The sequence below is a fragment of the Pan paniscus genome, chromosome 15 (genome assembly GCF_029289425.2).
Source record: "Pan paniscus chromosome 15, NHGRI_mPanPan1-v2.0_pri, whole genome shotgun sequence".
In the NCBI taxonomy this organism is placed as follows: domain Eukaryota; kingdom Metazoa; phylum Chordata; class Mammalia; order Primates; family Hominidae; genus Pan; species Pan paniscus.
The window spans coordinates 69,522,926-69,547,259 of NC_073264.2; the positions used below are offsets into that span (position 1 = coordinate 69,522,926).

General features: G+C 41.0%; 1 protein-coding gene and 1 pseudogene across 7 annotated transcripts in view; one reads left to right on the top strand and one right to left on the bottom strand.

Moving 5' to 3' along the window:
• RAD51B (RAD51 paralog B) overlaps positions 1–24,334 on the top strand; it is a 917,968-nt gene that overhangs the window by 595,954 nt on the left and 297,680 nt on the right. For all 7 annotated transcript variants that reach the window (XM_034937708.3, XM_055097728.2, XM_055097729.2 and 4 more), the window contains exon 9: positions 3,525–3,628. In XM_034937708.3, the coding sequence (XP_034793599.1) occupies positions 3,525–3,628 (104 nt within the window). The remainder of the gene's footprint in view (positions 1–3,524; positions 3,629–24,334) is intronic.
• Positions 13,361–14,311, bottom strand: LOC106635492 (peptidyl-prolyl cis-trans isomerase A-like; annotated as a pseudogene).

Genomic DNA, 24,334 nt, shown 5'->3' on the forward strand with positions numbered 1-24,334 from the left:
TGCCAGTGTTAGGAATTTAGAATTCTCTGAAGGCACTTGGGAGCCACTGAAAGGTTTTGAGCCTGCTGGTTGTAAATGGGAGGGTGGGGTGCTTAGGCGTGTGCTTGGAGGAGGTTAATCAGGTAGTAAAACAGAGGATGGCTTTAGTAGGGAGAAAGCGACAGCAGCACAGACAACAGGCAACTAAAGCAGTCACACCAGGTGAAAGCTAATGTGGGTCTAAGGTGGATTTAGGAGGAATGGAGAGTTAGGAATGGATCTAAGGGTGAGGTAGGAGAAATGAATGGATGGATATAGGTAGGATTTTACAGTTAAATCAGTAAGACCTCTCAATTTATTGCAAGTGAGAAGCATGAGAGAAGGAAACATTTTGAAAATGGAGCTGAGGTTTTAAACCAGATTAACTGGAGGGTCAAAGGAAGGAACAGAGATGGAGGAGTAGATTTATATGGGAAAATATGAGCTTGCTTTGATGATACTGAATTTGCAGTGCTAAAATTTATGATGTAGGCTTGCAGTTCTTGTGGTTAAAAGTGGAAGACAAGTGTTGAGACAAGCCAAAGGTTGCGACAAAGGCGTAGAAACCATCCACCTTGTCAAATGGGCTCTCATCCTTTTCAAAGTGGAGCCATGCCATGTAGAGCAGACACTGCAAGCTTGATGGGAATGAGGCATATCTGGCTCAAAAGCATGTTTATTTGTGTGTTTTTAAAAGTGTAAATATTGAACCAACATTTTAAAATCAGGAAATTATACTTTAAAAGCATTGATTTCTGGCTTCCGTTTTAAAAATCAAAATTGCGCTTTAAAGTTAGCGCAATTAAAAAATCATATCACTATGATTTTTAAAAATCAAAAGATGTGATTATAAAAGTTTTTTACAATTTTAAAATAAATAAATAAGATGTGACTAACTATGAACTCATATTGCCACATGACAACAACAGCTAGAGCTGAACAGAGACTGCCCCCTTGAGATCCTGGATGAATTCTCGAACTCACCACAGTACTCACCACTTCCCCTCATCTCCTAAGGCTTTAATTGAAAGTCAGTTACTAAATCTATAGAGAAAAAAAAAATAGGTTAATGGTTGCCAAGAGCTGGAGGTGGGCAGGGAATGGGGTGTTGGGGACTGATGGCCAGTGGGTGTGGGATTTCTTTTTAGGGGTTTGAAATGTTCTAAAGTTAATTGTGGTGATGGCTGAACATCTCTGTGAATATAGAAAAAGCTGCTGAACTGTACACTTGAAATTGGAGGAGGTATGATAGCAAATTATCTCAATAGAGCTGTTTTTCTAAAATGCAAATATAGTTGCTATTGCCCTTGCAGTGTTGATTTTCTTATAGTAGAAAATATTTTTCTATAAGTCTATTTCTATCAAAAAGGGGAAAATGAAAAGTTAGACTGAGAGGGTTGTGAATTTCAAGAGAAATGGTAAAGACTATATCTCTTAGTGGGGGTAAAGAAGTTCTACATGTTAATATACAAGCACCTGGCCTCTTTACTAATGTACATTATTTTCCTGGATACTGAAAGCATCTGGTATTAGACAAGAAAAAATGTGGTCATGCCCCACTCCCTAAGGTCCACCCACAACTAAGAAGAAAGAGAAAACAAAGGCAGAAAAAGGAAAGGAGTAATCAACATGGTAAAAGGAGAAGCAGAAGAGGCCAGTAGATTGGATGCCAAGGAAGGGGGAAGCTTTATCAACTGCTGACAAGAGGTCAAGGAGGATGAGGCCAGGGAAGTCAGGAGGTCATGGGAGACTGTCCAGTGAGGGGGCTGAGAGAGGTGAAGCCAGAGAGAGATGCAGAGGCAGCTGACAAAGTGCTCAGAGTGCATTGTTTAGGAGATAGTATTTAATCTCAGGCATGAAGGACTACTGAAGGCATTTTAAGTAGGGGAATGATGTGATCAGATCGGAACAATCTAGATTATTTGTTTTCACATTAATTTGTGCATATTTTGAATTGTGTGCATAATGAACTGAGGTTACCCCAAATTTTATTCTTTCTTACACTAAATTCTCTTTCAATCTGATATCCCCAGGCTTGTTGAGACCTTGGTTATTGATTTCCATCTCATTCATTCCTGTTCCTGCTTGAACCAGGAAATAGATATATATGGTTGGTGTTATCTGACCCAGGGGTTCTCAACTTCAGCACTGCTGTATTTTGGGCTGGATAATTCTTTGTTGTAGGATGCTGTCCTATGCATTATAAAATGGTTAGCAGCATCACCAGCCTCTACCCTCTAGATGCCAGTAACACTGCGAGTTAGACATTGCCAATAAAATCACCCTCCAGCCAAGAACCACTGAACTACATTTGTCTGTTGCAGCATTTGGGCCCAGGTGCTTAAGGCCATGTGCAGTTAGTAGACCACCCTGAAAGGTGTCTGCCCTGGAAAAAAAAGACCAATTCCTACTCCACACTGAGGCGTACAAATCAGATGATGTAGTAAGGGGACAACGGATGACACACTCAAGGCCTCATTTTGTTTTAGCTAATTCAGTGGACTTCAACCTCTATGTAGTCTCCTCATAGAAAAAAGATCGTATCTGGAGGCAACAAGGCACACTAAATGTCCAACTGTGCCCTCCTAAGGTTAGGATTCCTGTCATGGCCCAGGGCCAAAGTTGGTTCAGAGGATGCCTTGGGCACAGGGCACAGGGGTTCAGAGGAGGCCTCGGGCACAGGGCACAGGGGTTCAGAGGAGGCCTTGGGATGTGCTGGACATGATAGTGGGAGCTGGCTTCTATGCAGCAGGACTTGTTGGCTTGCCTTCAAGGGGGAAGGAGCAGGTAGGGAACAGAAAGGGTTTTCTCATGGTGATATCAAGAAGGGTCAGTAAAGCTTTGGAGATGTAAGATGCAATTTGGAGGAGGCTAGGAACTCAGATAGAGTTTACTTCAGACCCTCTTCCTTATAGGAAAGTCTTAGAAGGTAAAGGAATGTTTCTCTTGGAATAGGGATGTCTAAAACAGCTTACCTATGAAATGTTGAGATCTTCTAGATTCCTTTTTTTGCGTTGTGTATACGGGGGGGTGGGAGGACCAGGGAATTTTACATGTATATGCCACCATTTCTATATTGATAGGGAAAATTGAGTTAAGACTCTTGTCTAGCTAAAAATGTCTAACAACTCTATTAAACTAAGACTATTTCATAACTGGTTCTTATTCTGTGGAGTAGCATTATGCCTTAGATATTGAATGGCTAGATTTACTAGTAGCAATGGCTCTGAGCTATCTTGCAATGCAACCTCTTTTTGATATATAACTCTGTTATTATTTGGCCCAGTGGTGGTCACTTTCACCAAGGCTGAAGGAAACCCCTGCTGGTTTTTAGTCTCATATTCCTTAACCCCTCTCCTACTTCACTGATTCCTCAAGTTCTGTGGTAATGAACTGAGCCTCCAAGTACTCTCTGGACTACTGGCAATGAGTAATGTCTGGACTTCATGTGAAATGCCATCTCAAGAAAGGGCATCTGAAAGCATGCTTTTACCATTTCATTTCAGGCACTTCTGGATCCAGCTGTGTGATAGCCGCACTAGGAAATACCTGGAGTCACAGTGTGAATACCCGGCTGATCCTCCAGTACCTTGATTCAGAGAGAAGACAGGTGGGTGCTTTGACAGTATTCTCTGACTATGAAGGTCGGGGAATGAGATATACCAAGCAATCTGAGCATCTTCTGAAAATGCTGGCCGCATTGTCTGTCCTGAGCCAGCACCAGCTATTAGGGCATAAAGAAACCAGCATTTCTGCTTGTCCCAACAACAGTTATAATAAAGTGGGGAGACAAGTCACACACAGGAAAAAACATAAGAATTGATCCCACAGAGTCAGCATTTCTCTGATATTTGTAAGTGACCAAGGACCACACCTCTAAGGGTATCCAATTCTCTATCTCTAAATGATCATTTCACTTAGATTGTATTTGTTGAGGACTAATTTGTATATGAATTAAATAATGATGATGCTTTTTCTTAAAGTATGTGTACTTTGAAAATCTTAGGCCAGCAGATGCTGCCAAGTGAATAAATTTTTCCCCAGATACTAGGTACTTTTACATTAACGCATACACCTGTAGTGTAAAGTACTGAATGATGCTAGAAAGACCTCCAGATGGTTGGTCACTTTCTCAGAGTTCCCTGTTTGTGGTTTCTATCCTGGCCAAAACTGAAAATCCTTCCCTTACATCCAGAAAGTTTACTTTCTACCTCCTTTTAAGTCTTCTGTCTTCATTCTTCATTCCAAAGAAAAGGACACCACTGTCTGACCTCTTTGGTAAAGCTTTGGTAAAATGTTTCATAATAAAAAAATTCTTTTTCCTAATGACTAACCTCAACTTTATCCTGCTGTGTGACCAGATTCAATCTAGTTTCTCCTAAAAGCAGGAGGAAGAAGATGGGTGATTATTTTGATTTTTTGGATAGGACAGAATTCAGAAGCCAGATTTGCCCACCTTGCTAAATATATATCAAATCCAGGCTATTTAGATACAGAGGCATGAAATGTCACACTGGTGATCCTTTCCGGAGAAAATGGCGGAAAAGCTGTTGTTGCCTTTACCTGCATTAGGTAAACTGGCTCTTTTTCAAGGAAGCAGGAATCATCAAAAACAGGCGTGAGCTATTGCCTGTTCTAGACATAATTTTCCAAACCAGAGAATTCTTCTTGGTTTGCTTTGGACTATGTAAATAATATTCCAGCTTGGTGATCACATCAGCCATGTCCTGAGAAGATAGAGCTGCTTGTTTCTATTCAGGGAAACATTCTTGAGTTTTCAGGCCCTGGACTACTCATTACCTCAATGGCACCTTTTCCCTGAAGAGTCTGGTATCCTAGGTTCTGAAGCTGTTATTTCTCTTTTTAGTGGAACACATTCCAAAATATTCCTGGAGAATCTAATGACCTTTGGTAGTAAATCATGTTAAATAGCTGTGTTGCAGCTTTCAGGGATATCATTAAGGATTGTTGAACACACCTATGTAAACTTTATCAGAGGAAGCAAAATTCCTTGTGAATCAATGTTGAGTCATTTGTTTTCATGGATCCTTGATCCCACTCCTTGAAAACTTATAGTTTATCTCTGTTTCAGGTTTTAGATTTTAGAAGCCATTCTTACTGTTACACACGGAATTTATGATTTCATCTATTATATATGGTATCATGGGTTCAAGGCTCCCAAATCCTAGTTTTACTAATTCCAGTTAGAATTTATAAGTGAATAAAGAAATTAGAGCCATATTTTTACTTTTCTTTTGTTTTAATAAATTAACCAGTCAGTGTCAACAGGAAGTAGCTGGTAGGACAAATGCTATTTTTTATGTCTCTTTGGTGACTGGAGGATGTTGGTGGCTCTTGGCTTTTGGCTGATAAGGTCAAATGCAGGCCAGTGGTCATAAGGAGAACCAGAAGCAAAGTGTAGATGGATCAGTGACAGTTCATCAACTCCCATCCCATTAGATGGGTCAGTCATGTTATCTTAATTTACAAAAGACAACTTGTTACTATCATTACTAATCAATAAGAAGCAGACTTAAATGCCTTGGAATCATGTTTTCAAACAATAATTAGAAATTAATGTAAAATATGGCCAGTGTTAAAATGGCCAACCCAGGCAAAGAACATACATTTAATTAATCTATAGAAATATGCATGCCTTTGGGGACCAGTTGTTAAATTTGTGACCTAATAACTAGAATAAAGTTTGATATAGAAAAAACATGTCTCTGTCTAGTGACCTTATCTTGCCTTAGCAGAGGGTGTGCTTAGTGATTCCCTGAGTCTTTCCTGTGGTCTTATTTTATGAAAAACCATAGAAGCCATACGAAGCGAAGGCTTTTCTGGGATATGTGCATAAAACAGTACTTTAAAGCTAACCTTTAAGGTAATTGCACCAAGTAGTACTTTCTTATAACACCATTTAGTAGCAGAACGTGCCTGGATAATTCTAGGGTAGTAAGACCTCTGGGACACCAGCCACTTAGAGAAGATAACAGGTATAGTTTTTTGTTTTTTAGGGTTTTTTTCCAATGCCCAAGCAGAGGCCACTACACCCAGGGATCAAGGTTATGGGATGAGGATTATATTTTATCCCGTTTCTATGACATTGAGCTCTACACCAGGGCTCTTGAATGTGAGGCTTAGTTTCAGATCACAGGCCTGGAAGGGGGTCAGGTCAAGCTGAGCAGACCTTCAAGCCGATTAACCCAAGAGCTGAATTGTGTTGTCTGAGGGAAGGAGTCCTCCTTGGCTGATTATTTTCTTTACACCCTGGAAACTTTGCAAAATTTTATAACCAAGAAAGAAATCTTCTTATCAGGGCCACAAGCCAAGTTAATTTTCTTGCTTATTCTGCTTCAGTGTTTGCAAAAACTCTCTTAAGAAGCTGGAAAACATTTTCTTTTGGACTAATTTAGCTTTTTTTCCATTTGACTTTTATTTACTCTTTTCCTACTCTGCTTCAATCCTGCCCCACCCTTTTTGCAACATTTTTATTCTTACCAAAGACATGTTCTTAGAGTAGAATTAAAATGGCCTCTCCTACTTTTTGTAGTTGTTGTTTTAAACCATCGAAAATATGTTTTGGTCTACCCCGTGCATGGTATGGGAATATAAAGAAGTAGAAGACTAGTTCCTGCCCTCGAGGTCCAAACAAACTAATACTGAGGTACTGTTACAAGGCAGTGTTTGATTTGTTGTCTAATGAGTGGTTAAAACAGTAACTGCTTTGACTCTAAAGGAAGGTAACATCATCAGAGGCATATTAAGTCTTTTCAGGAAAAGGTGAGACTTGAGTATTACCTTAAAATCAGTGATTCTCGGCAGGACGCAGTGGCTCATGCCTGTAATCCCAGCACTTTTGGGAGGCCAAGGTGGGTGAATCGCCTCAGGTCAGGAGTTCGAGACCAGCCTGACCAACATGGTAAAACCCCATCTCTACTAAAAATACAAAAAAAAAAAAAAAAATAGCCAGGCGTGGTGGCGCATACCTGTAGTCCCAGCTACCCAGGAGGCTGAGGTAGGAGAATCACTTGAACCCAGGAGGCAAAGGTTACAGTGAGTAGAGAGTGTGCCACTGCACTCAAGCCTGGGTGACAGAGCAAGACTCTGTCTCAAAAAAAAAAAAAAAAAAAATCAGTGGTTCTCAAACCTGGCTGCACTTAAGGCTCATCACAGGAGCATTTATACCAATGCCAATGCCCCACCCTGACCAGTTAAATCAAAATCTCTGCCAGTAGAGCTGAGCATCAGTGTTTATTTTATTTGTAAAGCTCCCCCATGTGATTCTAATGTGCAGCGAAGGTTGGGAACCTCTGCCTTAAATAATAGATAAGATTCAGGTAGTCAGAAAGGGGAGGTGCTGGGGTAGAGTGAGCTGCAGCTGAAGAACAGGAGGATAGGCTGCATCGTCAGAGGGCACAGGCTGGGTTTTGCCTTGTAACAAGAGCAGAGGGTTTGGGCACTCATTCATTTGACAAACCTTTATTTAATCACCTCTTCTCTGCTAGTCACTGTGTAACTAGTTGCGCTGGAGATTCAAGAAAACAAAAACAGGTAAGAGATGGTTGATACCCTCTGGTTGTTCACAGTCTACTTGAGGAAACAGATAAGCATGTAAACCGGACTTGCAGTAAGAGCACAGTGAATGAAGTAAGTCTAGAGGAGATGGGGGGTCCTGGCACTAAGGAAGGTTCTCTAGCGATGAATGAGGCAGAGCATGCAGAGGGGAGTGGCCGAGGCCTTCACTTGGGAAACTCTTGCCATTACAAAGTGCCTTCTAGCGAGGGCTGGAAAAGCTAGAGTAAGGCTGGTTATACTTGAAAGAAGGAAGAAAAACTCGATAAAAACATTCACATTTATACAATTTCTCCTCAAATCCTCATGAAGTCTGGTCTTACAAACTACAAATGGGATTATATAAATTTTCAAGTGCCCTAGAAAGAGTAATGAAGTAAATGAATCCTGACTAAGCCTCACACCCCCTTGATGAAATAAATATTATGACTCTCTTATTTCAACAAATTGGAAAGAGGTCTTTTTTTCATATAGGAGGTTTATTTAAATGAACTTTCTAATAATATTTTCATTTCTATTTAGGAGGCACCCTGAAATTATGGGATGCTTGAGGGGCGAGCCTGAAGTACCTAGTAAATTGTTGACAGAACCAATATCACTCAAGCTGCTGATCCACACTTGAATCTGTAGGCTTTTCTCAAAGTCCTAGTTTTGCATCTTAGAAGTATTGCATCTTGGAAGTATTTCTTTGCATCTTGGAAATATTCAGTGTTTCCTTTCTGGTGATAGGATTCTCAGTGTCCATTTTATATTTTCGAAGACTCAAATATCATCACTGTGAAGACTTCCCTGACACCAGCTGTGATCCGTCCCTCTTCCCTCTGGCCCACACTTGCACCTGGCCCTTGTCTCTATTCTTAGACTTCTGAGCCCTGAATTATGAGCCCCTTGAGGTCTATAACTGAATTTATCTGCATACCCTCAAATGTAAGGGCAGTGCTTGACACTTACACAGTAGATACATTTATTTTGAAAGAGAGAGAGAAAGCAAGAAAAAGAAATGCACTCCCTGTAGCTACTCGTGAACCCAGTCTGAAGGACGAAGGACTGCTTATTTAGAATCATTCTTCCGCATAGAAATTGAGTTTTACAATTTAACCATTCCTTTAAAATGTTAGTAATTGTCGGTTTAAAATGTTAGCATCAAACCTTGACAATTATAAGCAGATACTTAAATAGAAATACTGTAAGAATACTGAAGATAGGAATACTTTTTGCAGAACCAGCCTGCTGGAGTCTATGGGAGGATGGGAGTCAGGCTTCCCCTGGAATCTTATGGGATAGCCTTTGTGTAAGCAAGCCAGAACCCTAAACACAGACCCAGGCTGAGGAAGAGAAGGGTTCTGCAGCTGCTTTCAGGGACCAGATAGCATGAGGAGGGTAGGAAATCTTTGTTGCTATCTTCTACAAGTCTTAACTTCTCCTCTCTGTGGTTGGACAGGCTTAATGAAAGACTGAATAACTAAAGAAAAGTTGATAAATTTTTTTTCCCAGATAAGCTAAAGGGTAGATGTGGGGCAGCATGTCAGGCTTATATTCATATTCACCCAAAGAAAGATATCGAGGATGATGTTTTACCTGATGTAAGTCATAGTTGTATATCTCCCTACTCCTAGATTCCTCCAAAGAAGGATTCAGGCTTAGTTGCCCTAACTCAAAAGGAACCTCTCTCCCTTGGTGGCATGATTCCAGGTCGCTGTACTTGTTCTCTTGTTTTCTACTCCAGCTCACCTGCTGTTTTTAGGCAAGGAGGATTATGTGAGTATGTGTGTGTGTGACTAGATCCCGCCAGACGAGAAGTTCGGCTGTGCTGCAGGGGTAGATGAAAACTCTTTTTAAGCATAAATACCTATAGAAATAGCAAAGGGAACATAAAATCCAGTCAAGTACATTATCTTGGGTATAAATGTCTCCTCCCTTTCCAGAGCTGCTCAAGTGTGAAATCCAAGCCCCTGCCCACACTCTGCCAACAGAAGTGCTCTAACAGGTATTAAGTGGATTGGGGAAATAAATAAAAGGGGAACCCAGAATGGTGGCATTAAAAGAATCCCTTTTTTCAGGCAATGTATTGGCACTAGGCACTAGGCAAATGTATTAAAATCTGAGGAAATCCTACAGAAAGTGTGTGGTCCCAGTGAATGAATACAATGAGCTGCTACTCACAGTGCAGGGACTGAGAAAGGGCAACACAGACACCCAAGTGGTCATCTCCCATTTCCATCTCCACATTTGAGACAAGAATACCTGTATCTTTCCTACCACCCACAAACAAACAAGCAAACCATGGGACTCCCTTTGAAAAAAGTCAATATATCCAAGAAATCACTATTTCTGAATGAGCTCAAGTAGAGAGAACTTTCTCTTAAGAGGGTTCCGTTGGAAATTGCCAGCTGAAAATACACAGGTACAATGACTCCCACGCTGGAGATGAAGGGTCCCCTTTCCCATGCTTTGACCACGATAGACCGTGTACCTTTGCTAAGGTGGAGAGTCAGTCTTTCCTAGGAGATTTTGAGCCAAATAAAATAAAAACAAAACACGGGTGAGAGAACCACCATGATGTTTTAAAAGGCGAAAGATTTACGCGATTTGAAGAGAAACCAGAGTATACCACCATGATGTTTTAAACATCATTTTTTATCGAATATAGTTACAAAATTAACCGTTACCACCATTTCAAAAAGGTAAAGGCACTTTAACACCAAAAAGTAGAAAGGACATATCTAGAAGGAAGAATACATGTATTGATATATTTAAACTGAAAACATTTCTTTTTATGGCAGACTTAGCACATGTCCTTACTTCTCTCTTTGAGGCACATGAGCTCTGACCATCACAGGACAAATGACTGGTCCTCTTACAGAGCATGTAGGTGGTTTACCCTTTAATGAGCCACTCATTTCACTAGCATTTTATCACCTCTGTTGTTCTTCTCCAGCTCTGACTTATTTTATTTTTATATGCTGTTTGTCTGGTACCAATTCCCCTTGTGCAGTGACCCTGCCTGCTCTAACTTGCTAAGTAAACTAGGCCAAATACCTGGGCAAGAGATTTCTAGAGAAATCTGAGCAGTTGCAGGAAGTAGAAGAGACACACGGCTTTGGAACCAAATTGAAGACCCTGTTGTCTGGCTTGGGAAGAAAAATATTTTCAGTTGGGAAACAACATCGGAAACAGCTATGAGATCTCTTGGACAAGGCGCTGCCCTGAAAGTCAAGGACCTTGAAATTTATTTGGCTCATTTGAGAATGAAGATTGGACAGGATGTTGTATTTTAGCCTTAGCTGGTTAGCTGTGAGTGAGAAGAAAATGGGCAACCTCATTGGCTAGGGAAAGTAAAAAGGAAAGAAGGGTTCAATACCTGCCTAAACTATGAACTGATTTACAAATGAATCAGCACTTTCACTAGAACAAAAAGCATTTAGAATATGACAGTGCCCATCTGAGATACAGTCTAGAGATCATCTTCTCCAGTGAGTCTCAAGTACAGTAAATTTAAAAATCCCAGGTGTTTGTGAACAATGAAGATCCCAGGCCCCATCCCCAGTGCTGTATTCAGTGAGGGCAGTGCCAAGCCTAGGGTCTGCGGTTTTTAGCAAGCACTTTGGGTGATTCTTACATGGGTGTTCTTCAGTTTCATACTCCATTCTAGCCCCTTTGTTTTACAGATGGCGGTAAGCAATTGATATTAACTAATTTATTCAGGGTCACACAACTAGTAGGTAGCAGAAATGGAACAGAAATTCAATTCTTTCAATTCTGAATGTGTTGCTATTTTCACTTTACTCTGGTGACTTTTAGTAGATAGATTCTAGGCAAAAAAGTCCCCAAACCCAATCAAATTATTGGGTTTGCAGGTGATATATTTATATCTCTCATGACTTTCAGTGGTTTATAAAGAGCTCCTAAAGAACTGTGCAGGAAAAAAAAAAAATTTAAGCACCATCTCACCCCACATTGCAATCAATTACAAGATAAAAGTCATCTTTTAAATTCTTGAACCCAAATCTGAATATGTGGCTTTTTCCAAGTTAAACTTCACAGTGAGCATGAACTCCCCAGTCAAGTGACTTTCCTTATAGACAACATCCTGCCACAGGGCTGGCTATGCTACCGCTCTCCTACTGACAGCCATTTGTGCTCATGGACATCTCCCTTAAATCCTGGCTTCCTAGTCCCCATCTTCGTAGGCTAAAGGTGTGTAATGGGAGAACCAACTTTGTCTGATCTTGCGAGCATGGGAGCTTTTTGGTTATCACATTTTTGAGTCAGTCAATCTTTATTTTGAAAAAGCAGGGCAGGACAGAGGGAGGAAGAGAGGCTGAGGGCAGGCAGCAGCCTATGTGGGAACCCATTTCCTGCCATCCTAGGGTCCCATAGTTGATAATGGACAACATCCTTGCTTGGTTCTTGTGCACCAGGTGATACTAATTTAAATTCCTCTTTATTTTCTAGTGATGGAAAGGAGTTAGCCTTTACTGAGTACCTGTGAGTTTGCAGGGATCATTTTTGACCCTTTGTGTTTTATTTCCATCAATTCCTCCAATAACCCTTCAGCATAGATCTGATCATCTCTATTTTTACAAATAGAAGAACTTAGCTGATAACATAAATAACTCGTATTCAGTGATAGCATCAGTATTTGAAACCAAGTTTGTATAGTTCCAGACCCTCAGTTCTTTTTCCTGTACCATCTGCTCTGAGATGTAAGATGGTGGTTGTGTTACCGGAAAGGGATCTCAATCCAGACCCCAAGAGAGGGTTCTTGGACCTCATGCAAGAAAGAATTTGGGGTGAGTCCATAAAGAGTCTACTTTGTGCCAGAGTTCATAAAGTGAAAGCAAGTTTATTAAGAAAGTAAAGGAATAAAGTATGGCTACTCCACAGCACAGCAACCCCAAGAGCTGCTGGCTCGCTATTTTTATGGGTTTTTTTTTTTATTATATGCTAAACAAGAGGTGGATTATTCATGAGTTTTCCTGTAAAGAGGTGGGCAATTCCCAGAACTGGGCGTTCCTCCCCTTTTTAGACCATATACGATAACTTCCTGATGTTGTCATGCCATTTGTAAACTGTCATGATGTTGGTGGGAGTGTCTTTTAACATGCTAATGCATTATAATTAGCATATAATGAGCAGTGAGGACACCAGAGATCATGTTCGTCATCATCTTGGATTGGTGGGCTTTGGCCAACTTCTTTACTGCAACCTGCCTTATCAGCAATGTCTTTGTGACCTGTATCTTTTCTGACCTCCTATCTCATGCTGTGACTTGGAATGCCTAACCTCCTGGGAATACAGACCAATAGGTCTCAGCCTTATTTTTACAGCTTGTTTTCAAGACGGAGTCACTCTGGTTCAAATGCCTCTGACAGTTATCACTGTTTTAATTTAGGAATAAAATGAGGTGCTAGAAAAGGAGGCCTTGACTTGGTGATGATTCTGCTGGGTTGCAATGAATGGTCCTTATTATCTTCCTCTCTGACTTTCCTGAACGATGATTAGACCTAGAGTGTCATTTGGTTTACCTGTAAAACTTAGTGAGTTATGTATTAGGATAGCACCTCCCACCCTGGGGCAGGAACATGAAAGCAATGAGATGAGGAGCTTCTTCTTGCTTTTTTTCTCTTGCTCTAGGCATTATTTGACTTTGAAATACTCCTGGCATTTTCCTGTGATTCTGAAATGCCCCTTCCTCTGCTTGTGTGTGTGAGATTTGAAAGCTTATCACACATGTGGCTAAAGCAGGTCCAGCTTGGAGCATTCGTCTTCTGGCTGCTGTTGCTGGGGGAGTATCCCTGCTGTGAGATGCTACGCCGCCTGAGCCTGTGGCCTCTGCTTATCTCCTGGGGTAGCTGTGGCTGTGAGGTGCACAGCATGGTACAATGCTAGTTTTCATTTCAAGTCCTTTCTTGATGTCACTGATGGGTGCAATGAGTGGAGTGGGGGGACCTCAGGCCCTTCCAAATTCTTTCTTTTTTTTTTGTTATTTAGTTTTTATTTCATAATCATAAACTTAACTCTGCAATCCATCTAGGCATGGGAGGGAACAAGGAAAACATGGAACCCAAAGGGAACTGCAGCGAGAGCACAAAGATTCTAGGATACTGCGAGCAAATGGGGTGGAGGGGTGCTCTCCTGAGCTACGGAAGGAATGGTCTGGTGGTTAAGATAAAACACAAGTCAAACTTATTCGAGTTGTCCACAGTCAGCAATGGTGATCTTCTTGCTGGTCTTGCCATTCCTGGACCCAAAGCGCTCCATGCCTCCACAATATTCATGCCTTCTTTCACTTTGCCAAAGAGCACATGCTTGCCATCCAACCACTCAGTCTTGGCAGTGCAGATGAAAAACTGGGAACCATTTGTGTTGGGTCCAGCATTTGCCATGGACAAGATGCCAGGACCTGTATGCTTTAGGATGAAGTTCTCATCTTCAAATTTCTCCGTGTAGATGGACTTGCCACCAGTGCCATTATGGTGACTTCACAGTCACCACCCTGACACATAAACCCTGGAATAATTCTGTGAAAGCAGGAACCCTTATAACCAAATCCTTTCTCTCCAGTGCTTGGAGCACGAAAATTTTCTGCTGTCTTTGGGATCTTGTCTGCAAACAGCTCGAAGGAGACATGGCCCAAGGGCTTGCTGTCGACGGCAAATTCAAAGAACATGGTGGGGTTGACCATGGCTAATAGTACACGGTTTTCCTCAGCGGCGGCGTCCGCAGAGCACCCAAATTCTTAATAGCTTATAAAATTAGGGGTAGAGGAGGTTGGGTGCGGCGGCTCATGCCTGTAATCCCAGCACTTTGGGAGGCCAAGGCAGGTGGATCACGAGGTCAGGAGTTTGAGCCCAGCCTGGCAAAGGTGGTGAAACCCCGTCTCTACTAAAAATACAAAAATTAGCCAAGTATGGTGGCAGACACCTGTAATCCCAGCTACTTGGGAGGCTGAGGCAGGGAACTGCTTGAACCCGGGAGGTGGAAGTTGCAGTGAGCCAAGATCGCACCACTGCACTCCAGCCTGGGTGACATGGCGAGTCTCCATCTCAAAAAAAAAAAAAAAAAAAAAATTAGGGGTAGAGGAATGGGAAGCAGACAAAAGGTTTACATTGTGGAGGTTTGAGGAGAAATGAATCAAATAAGTCTCTAGCATTCTGTTTGAATTTATGTTAGTCTGATTATGTTACCATAACATTTTATGATATGCTACACATTATCTGATGGGTGATTAATTTTCAAATGTAATACAAATCATTGAGCTTTCCTGATTTCTGCCGCTGTAAATAATTTGGAATTTTCAGTTACTGCAAAGTTGACATAGTCACTCCTTCCTTCCTGTAACCTTCACCTTACCTTGTTGTCCCCTCCCTGCCCCCAAGCTTCCCTGGATTTTTAAATCAGCCAGTGGCTCCTGGCAACTGTCTTAGAATGCTTGAAGCCGAGGTTTTTTTTCACTGAGGGTCTCTTTCTAGAAGTTTCTCTTCTTACCTTGGCAGAGCTTAAGAGTTCTTGCATCTCAGACAAAGACTGTGTGTGCTTGACTGTTGGACATTCATTTTATTGTTACAAAGGGACCATGATTTTGAGAACACCTTTGGAGAGCCCAGCTCCCATGGTTGTATCCCACTGCCCATTTTCTGAATCCTCAACTCAGAATTGTCAATGAAAGAGTGAACTGGGATTATGATCTGTGATTCTGTAACAGAATTCTCTGAGAGTCAAACTCCAGAAAGAGGCTCATCTTTACAAACCTTAAAGAATTAGAGCTAAGGCACCTGGTATGTCTGGGAGGGATTGAAAACAATCCCCCCAAAGCCCCAGCGGCCCTGGCTCTCTGGTTGCTATGCTGAGTTGATTCATCCATTTATTGAGAGTCTACTTTGTGCCAGTTATTCTGCTAAGTGCTTTGTGGGCATTTTCTTTTTCAAGCCTCACGAAAACTCTGAGGTGGGTATTACTAGATATACTTTACAATTGGAGCACATTGAACGTTATGGAGTTTGAAAATTTTGCTCTAAATCACATGGTTCTAAGGGGCAAAGCCAGAACTTTCCTTTTCCTTTGCCTCTCCCTCCCCCATCACATACATACACTCCCTCTTTTATATCCCTAGGTTCTTAACCTTTATTCTACAATGAGTACCATGTTCATGTAAGATTATTCATGCATGTTACTTGGAATTAATTGCAGAACAATTTTTTTTCAACCCCTGTGGTGTGGTCACCTTCAATACTTATACTTGTTGGAATACTCCCTTCAAAGAGTGGAATGATCCATTGCTTCGAGAGAGCTTTTTCGATCTCTGTTAAGTAATGATTAGTTATTTCCTTATAACTGTGTGGCTCTGTGTGGCAACAGAACACTTTTGAGGAAGAATAAACTCTACAGGACATGGTCTTCTGAATCTCACCATTCAATCAGGGGAAGTTCTGGTTCTTCTTCTCTGTTCCAAGTACTAGCCTTTCCAGCCAGCACCTTTTCTGTGCTCTGGGTTTGGCTTCAGTGTTCTGTCATTTATCGTCAAAGAAGAAAGAGAAGTCTCTGTGGCATCTTGCCCACAGTGGGGACGGACCTGTGCTCACCTCTCTCCTCCAGTAAGAACCTAAGGGCCCAGGAGGTATAGTGGTGCCTCCCATAGATACTTCCCTTCCCTCATGGATGATACAGAATGACATATAAATGATAACTATTTCTTCATTTTTTTCCTTGCAAAGTCACTTTTCCACATACTAATCCATTTCACGGTTTATCTTTAAATCCTTTCTCAGTTGTCTATTCTTCTCTGAAAGTATTATCCCAGCATCCTAATGAAGATTCCATCAATGTCTAGTAAAATGACAAAACTCTCTAGCAGTACTATGTTTTGTTTTTGGTTTTGGTTTGTTTGTTTTGTTTTTACTGGTGCCTCTTTATAATAAAAAGATTTGGTGGCTCCAGCACAGCTTCTAGCCCTTCAACAGCTGTGCCTATACCAAGCTGTTCTCTCTTATTTGTAACTATTTATGCAGTGTTCTCTCCAGATATACTGTTCCATACTGACCCGCATTGGAATGTTAGGCTCTTCTTTGTGACTGATCTCTATTTCCTACTTGTGACTCCATTCTGACACTACCTTTGCCTTTTTATACCATCCTCCCTACTTTTCTCATGTAGATTTGCTAAAAGATCCCCATGACTCCAAGATCCCTGTAACTGGCTCTGCTGAGTCTGTCAGCATTTGATCCCTTTGACTTGAGGAGGCCAGTCCTTCTCAGGAACCACCTGTAATCTCTTTTTTTTCCTTAGAGACAGGGTCTTGCTGTGTCGCCCAGGCTGGAATACAGTGGCGTGATCATAACTCACTGCAGCCTTGAACTCCTGAGCTCAAGCAATTCTTCCACCTTAGCCTCCCAAGTAGCTTGGACTATAGGCACATACCACCACACCTGGCTATTTTTAAAATTTTATGTAGAGATGGGGTCTTGCTGTGTTGCCCAGGCTGGGCTTGAATTCCTGGTTTCATGTAATCCTCCTGCCTCAGTCATCCAAAGGGCTGAGATTACAGGCATGAGCCACAGCACCTGGCCTATACCTATAATCTCAGTTTGAATTAAACAGTAGTCTCTAGGACCCCTCTGTGTAGGGGATCTTGTTACATGTTGTGGTTGTTCAAAGGCCAAGTATTTTCAAAGAAAACCCACTGAGATAAGTTGGATGAGTGACTGCCATAGCAGTCAATATGACACCTTTGTCACTTTTTTTCATAGCCTAATAATCTAATATTTTTCCTCAAGAAAAGGTATATGCTGCGGTTTGAATGTGTCTCCAAAACAGCATACATTAAGTAGTAGTTTACTTAATGGCCATTATAAACTATTAAAAGGTAGGACCTGTAAGAGGTGATCAGCCCATGAGGGCCCTGCCCTCATGAATGATTAATGCCATTATCAAGAGAAGTGGGTTTGTTATTGCAGGAGTAGGTTCTTTATAAGAAGACAAGTTCAGCCCCCATTTGTCTCTCTGTCACCCTCTCTTTGCCCTTCCACCATGCAATGATGCAGCAAGAAGGTCCTCACCAGATGCTGGCCCCTTGATTTTGGACTTAGCCTCCAGAACTGTGAAAAATAAATTTCTGTTCATTGTAAATTATCTAGTCTGTGGTATTTGGTTATACCAGGACAAAATGGACTAAGACAGAAAATTGGTACTAGGAGTGTGGTGATTGTTATAATAAATACCTGAAAATATGGAAGTGGCTTTGGTATTGGGTGATGGGTAAAGGCTGGAAGAATCTGGAGTAGCAGGCTAACAAAAGCTTAGATTGCTATAAATGGAGGATTAACAGTAATTCTGGAGGACTCAGAAGAAGAGAATGAGAAACTTCTTAGAGATTACATAAGTGATTGTGATCAGAATGTTAGTAGAAATAGAGACAGTAAAGGCCATTCTTTTTCTTTCTTTCTTTCTTTCTTTCTTTCTTTTTCTTTCTTTCTTTCTCTCTTTCTCTCTCTCTTTCTTTCTTTCTTTCTTTTTTTGTTTTTGAGAAGGAGTTTCACTCTTGTTGCCTGGGCTGGAGTGCAATGGCACGATCTCAGCTCACCGCAACCTCCGCCTCCCAGGCTCAAGCAATTCTCCCACCTCAGCCTCCTGAGTAGCTGGGATTACAGGCGCCCACCACCACACCTGGCTAATTTTGTATTTTTTTTTTTTTTTTTTTTTTGGTAGAGATGGGGTTTCTCTATGTTGGTCAGGCTGGTTTCGAACTCCCGACCTCAGGTGATCCACCCACCTCAGCCTCCCAAAGTGCTGGGATTACAGGCGTGAGCCACCGGGCCTGGCCAGTAAAGGCCATTCTGATGAGGTATCAGACAGAAGAGATGAATATCTTATTGGAAACTGAAGTAAAGGCCATGATTGTTATGAAGTGGCAAACAACTTGGTTGAATTGCATCCACGCCTTGAGGTCTTGTGGAAAGCAGAATTTAAGAGCAATGAACTAGGATATCTGGTAGAAGAAATCTTAAACCACGACATCGAAGAACTGTGCGGCTTCTTTTAACTGCATACAGTAAAATGAGAGAAGAGAGAAATAATTTAAAGATGGGATCTATAATTAAAAGGGATCTGAAGGATTCTCAGCCTGGTTGCCTGGTAGAGAAAGAAAGAGATAATTTTCTGGAGAGGAAATGTGTGGCTAAGCAACCATTTGATAAGGAGATTAGTATGAATAGAAGAAAGCCAGATACTATTCATCAAGACAATGGGAGAATGACCCCGAGGGGATTTTGGAGAGTTTTAAGGCTGCCCCTCCCATCACAATCCCAGAGCTCTAGGAGGGCAGATGGTTTCCAGGGACAGACCCAGGGTACCATCCACAGGCTGACTTTCCAGGGCCACTCAGGACGCTACCTTCTGCATCCCAGAGGAGCATTTCTCTGCCACCCAGTCATAGCTCAAGCAGGCCCAGGTGTGACTCATGTTGCCACTCTAGAGGCACGAGTAGTAAGCCTTGGTGGTGCCCACATAGTGCTAATTCTGCAGGCATGCAGAATGTATGAGCTCTTAGGCCATGGTAGCCTCCACCTAGATTTGAAAGGATATATTGGATAGCCTGGACATCCAGGCAGAAATTTATCACAGGGGCAGAGCCATGGCAGAGAGCCCCAACTAGGGCAATGCTTACTGGAACTGTGGGGTTGCAGCTGCCACAGAGAGTCCCCTCTACACCTAGTATAGGTGTCATGGCAGGGTCACTTGAGACTCCAGAACTGCAGAGCAACCAATGTGCAGCCCCAGCCTCGGACAGCTGAAGCAGCAAGACTAACCCGTAAGAGCTGCTGTGAGGGTGAGACTAGCAAAGCCATGGGGTTGGAGCTTCCCAAGGTCTTCTGGGTACAACCCCTGCCTTAGTGTGAACAGAAGGTGGAAATGGAGTAAAAGGAGGTTATTCTGGAGCCTTATTTGAGGTTGTTTTCCCTGTTGAGTTTTGGACTAACTTGGGATCAGTTACTCCTTTCTTTTTTATTTCTCCCTTTTGGAATGGGAATGTCTATCCTATGCCTTTCCTATCATTGTATTTTGGAGGCACATAACTTGTTTAATTTTATAGGCTCACAACTAACAGGGAATTTGCTTTAGGATGAATCATGCCTTGAGTCTCACTCATATATGATTTAGATGAGACTCTGGACTTTGGACTTTTAAGTTGATGCTAGAATGAGTTAACACTTTGCGGCTATTGGGATGGAATAATGTATTTATATGTGAGAAGGACATGAATTTGGGGGGCTGGGGCCAGAATGCTATGGTTTGAACATGTCCCAAAAAATACATGTGTTGGAAACTTAATGACCATTGTGATAGTATTAAGAGGTGGGATCTTTAAGAATTGATTTAGGCCATAAGAGCTCATCTGTCATGAATGGATTAATGCTGTTATTGTGAAAGTGAGTTTGTTATCACAGGAGTGAGTTCCTTATAAAAATTTGAGTTTTGTTTCTTTTTCACCTTCTCTTTGCCCTTCCACCATGGGATGATGCAGCAAAAAGGCCATGGCAAGATGATGTCCTCTCAATCTTGGACTTTCCAGCATACAGGACTATGAGAAATAAATTTCTGTTCATTATAAATTACCCAGTCTGTGGTATTCAGTTATAGCAGCACAAAATGGACTAAGACAATATGTATTACAACTTAAAATCTTTAGTAATAAATCTTCTAGAGACTGTAATTGTAATAATAATCCTTTGTGTGTCCTCTAGCCACAGACACAATCCTCTTCTAACTCTTCCAATTTTTTTGCATTTTAAATTTTTTTTAATTTTTACTTTTTATTGTGGTAAGACCACTTAACATGAGATCTATCCTTTTGACAAACAGTCTAAGAACACAGTACCTTATTAACTGTATGCACATTGTCATACAGCAGATGTCTGGAACTTATTTGCATTGCATAACTGAAACGGTGTATCCATTCAAAGAGAACTCCCCATTTTCCACTTCTCCCGATCCCTGGAAATCATCATTCTACTCTGTTTCTATCTTTTTGACTATTTTAGATACCTCATAAGTGGACTCATATAATATTTGTTTTCTATGACTGGCTTATGTCACCTGCATAATGTCCCCCAGGTTCATCCATGTTGCATATGGCAGGATTTTCTTTGTATATATATATATATTTTTTTTTATATACTTTAAGTTCTAGGGTACATGTGCACAACGTGCAGGTTTGTTACATATGTATACATGTGCCATGTTGGTGTGCTGCACCCATTAACTCGTCATTTACATTAGGTATATCTCCTAATGCTATCCCTCCCCCCTCCCCCCACCCCACGACAGGCCCCAGTGTGTGATCTTCCCCTTCCTGTGTCCAAGTGTTCTCCTTGTTCAATTCCCACTATGAGTGAGAACATGCAGTGTTTGGTTTTTTGTCCTTGCGATAGTTTGCTGAGAATGATGGTTTCCAGCTTCATCCATGTCCCTACAAAGGACATGAACTCATCATTTTTTATGGCTGCGTAGTATTCCATGGTGTATACGTGCCACATTTTCTTAATCCAGTCTATCATTGATGGACATTTGGGTTGGTTCCAAGTCTTTGCTATTGTGTATAGTGCTGCAATAAACATACATGTACATGTGTCTTTATAGCACCATGATTTATAATCCTTTGGGTATATACCCAGTAATGGGATGGCTGGGTGAAATGGTATATCTAGTTCTAGATCCTTGAGGAATCGCCACACTGACTTCCACAATGGTTGAACTAGTTTACAGTCCCACCAACAGTGTAAAAGTGTTCCTATTTCTCCACATCCTCTCCAGCACCTGTTGTTTCCTGACTTTTTAATGATCGCCATTCTAACTGGTGTGAGATGGTATCTCATTGTGATTTTGATTTGCATTTCTCTGATGGCCAGTGGTAATGAGCATTTTTTCATGTGTTTGTTGGCTGCATAAATGTCTTCTTTTGAAAAGTGTCTGTTCATATCCTTTGCCCACTTTTTGATGGGGTTTTTTTCCTGTAAATTTGTTTGAGTTCTTTGTAGATTGTGGATATTAGCCCTTTGTCAGATGAGTAGATTGCAAAAATTCTCTCCCATTCTGTAGGTTGCCTGTTCACTCTGATGGTAGTTTCTTTTGCTGTGCAGAAGCTCTTTAGTTTAATTAGATCCCATTTGTCAATTTTGGCTTTTGTGGCCATTGCTTTTGGTTTTTAGACATGAAGTCCTTGCCCATGCCTATGTCCTGAATGGTATTGCCTAGGTTTTCTTCTAGGGTTTTTATGATTTTAGGTCTAACATGTAAGTCTTTAATCCATCTTGAATTAATTTTTGTACAAGGTGTATGGAAGGGATCCAGTTTCAGCTTTCTACATATGGCTAGCCAGTTTTCCCAGCACCATTTATTAAATAGGGAATCCTTTCCCCATTTCTTGTTTTTGTCAGGTTTGTCAAAGATCAGATGGTTGTAGATGTGTGGTATTATTTCTGAGGGCTCTGTTCCATTCCATTGGTCTATATCTCTGTTTTGGTACCAGTACCATGCTGTTTTGGTTACTGTAGCTTTGTAGTATAGTTTGAAGTCAGGTAGGGTGATACCTCCAGGTTTGTTCTTTTGGCTTAGGATTGTCTTGGCAATGTGGGCTCTTTTCTGGTTCCATGTGAACTGTAAAGTAGTTTTTTCCAATTCTGTGAAGAAAGTCATTGGTAGCTTGATGGGGATGGCATTGAATCTATAAATTACCTTGGGCAGTATGGCCATTTTCACGATATTGATTCTTCCTATCCATGAGCATGGAATGTTCTTCCATTTGTTTGTGTCCTCTTTTATTTCATTGACCAGTGGTTTGTAGTTCTCCTTGAAGAGGTCCTTCACATCCCTTGGAAGTTGGATTCCTAGGTATTTTATTCTCTTTGAAGCAATTGTGAATGGGAATTCACTCAGGATTTGACTCTCAGTTTGTCTGTTATTGGTGTATAAGAATGCTTGTGATTTTTGCACATTGATTTTGTATCCTGAGACTTTGCTGAAGTTGCTTATCAGCTTAAGGAGATTTTAGGCTGAGACGATGGGGTTTTCTACATATACAATCATATATCATCTGCAAACAGGGACAATTTGACTTCCTCTTTTCCTAATTGAATACCCTTTATTTCTTTCTCCTGCCTGATTGCCCTGGCCAGAACTTCCAACACTATGTTGAATAGGAGTGGTGAGAGAGGGCATCCCTGTCTTTGCCAGTTTTCAAAGGGAATGCTTCCAGTTTTTGCCCATTCAGTATGATATTGGCTGTGGGTTTGTCATAAATAGCTCTTATTATTTTGAGATATGTCCCATCAATACCTAATTTATTGAGAGTTTTTAGTATGAAGGGCTGTTGAATTTTGTCAAAGGCCTTTTCTGCATCTATCGATATAATCATGTGGTTTTTGTCTTTGGTTCTGTTTATATGCTGGATTACGTTTATTGATTTTCGTATGTTGAACCAGCCTTGCATCCCAGGGATGAAGCCCACTTGATCATGGTGGATAAGCTTTTTGATGTGCTGCTGGATTCAGTTTGCCAGTATTTTATTGAGGATTTTTGCATCAATATTCATCAGGGATATTGGTCTAAAATTCTCTTTTTTTGTTGTGTCTCTGCCGGGCTTTGGTATGTGGATGATGCTGGCCTCATAAAATGAGTTAGGGAGGATTCCCTCTTTTTCTATTGATTGGAATAGTTTCAGAAGGAATGGTACCAGCTCCTTCTTGTACCTCTGGTAGAATTCGGCTGTGAATCCATCTGGTCCTGGACTTTTTTTGGTTGGTAGGCTATTAATTGTTGCCTCAATTTCAGAGCCTGTTATTAGTCTATTCAGGGATTCAACTTCTTCCTGGTTTAGTCTTGGGAGGGTGTACGTGTCCAGAAATTCATCCATTTCTTCTAGATTTTCTAGTTTATTTGCGTAGAGGTGTTTATAGTATTCTCTGATGGTAGTTTGTATTTCTGTGGGATCGGTGGTGATATCCCCTTTATCATTTTTTATTGCATCTATTTGATTCTTCTCTCTTTTCTTATTTATTAGTCTTGCTAGTGGTCTATCAATTTTGTTGATCTTTTCAAAAAACCAGCTCCTGGATTCATTGATTTTTTGAAGGTTTTTTTATGTCTCTATCTCTTTCAGTTCTGCTCCGATCTTAGTTATTTCTTGCCTTCTGCTAGCTTTTGAATGTGTTGTTCTTGCTTCTCTAGTTCTTTTAATTGTGATGTTAGGGTGTCAATTTTAGATCTTTCCTGCTTTCTCTTGTGGGCATTTAGTGCTATAAATTTCCCTCTACACCCTGCTTTAAATGTGTCCCAGAGATTCTGGTATGTTGTGTCTTTGTTCTCACTGGTTTCAAAGAACATCTTTATTTCTGCCTTCATTTCGTTATGTACCCAGTAGTCATTCAGCAGCAGGTTGTTCAGTTTCCATGTAGTTGAGTGGTTTTGAGTGAGTTTCTTAATCCTGAGTTCTAGTTTGATTGCACTGTGGTCTGAGAGACAGTTTGTTATAATTTCTGTTCTTTTACATTTACTGAGGAGTGCTTTACTTCCAACTATGTGGTCAATTTTGGAATAAGTATGATGTGGTGCTAAGAAGAATGTATATTCTGTTGATTTGGGGTGGAGAGTTCTATAGATGTCTGTTAGGTCTACTTGGTGCAGAGCTGAGTTCAATTCCTGGATATCCTAGTTAACTTTCTGTCTCATTGATCTGTCTAATGTT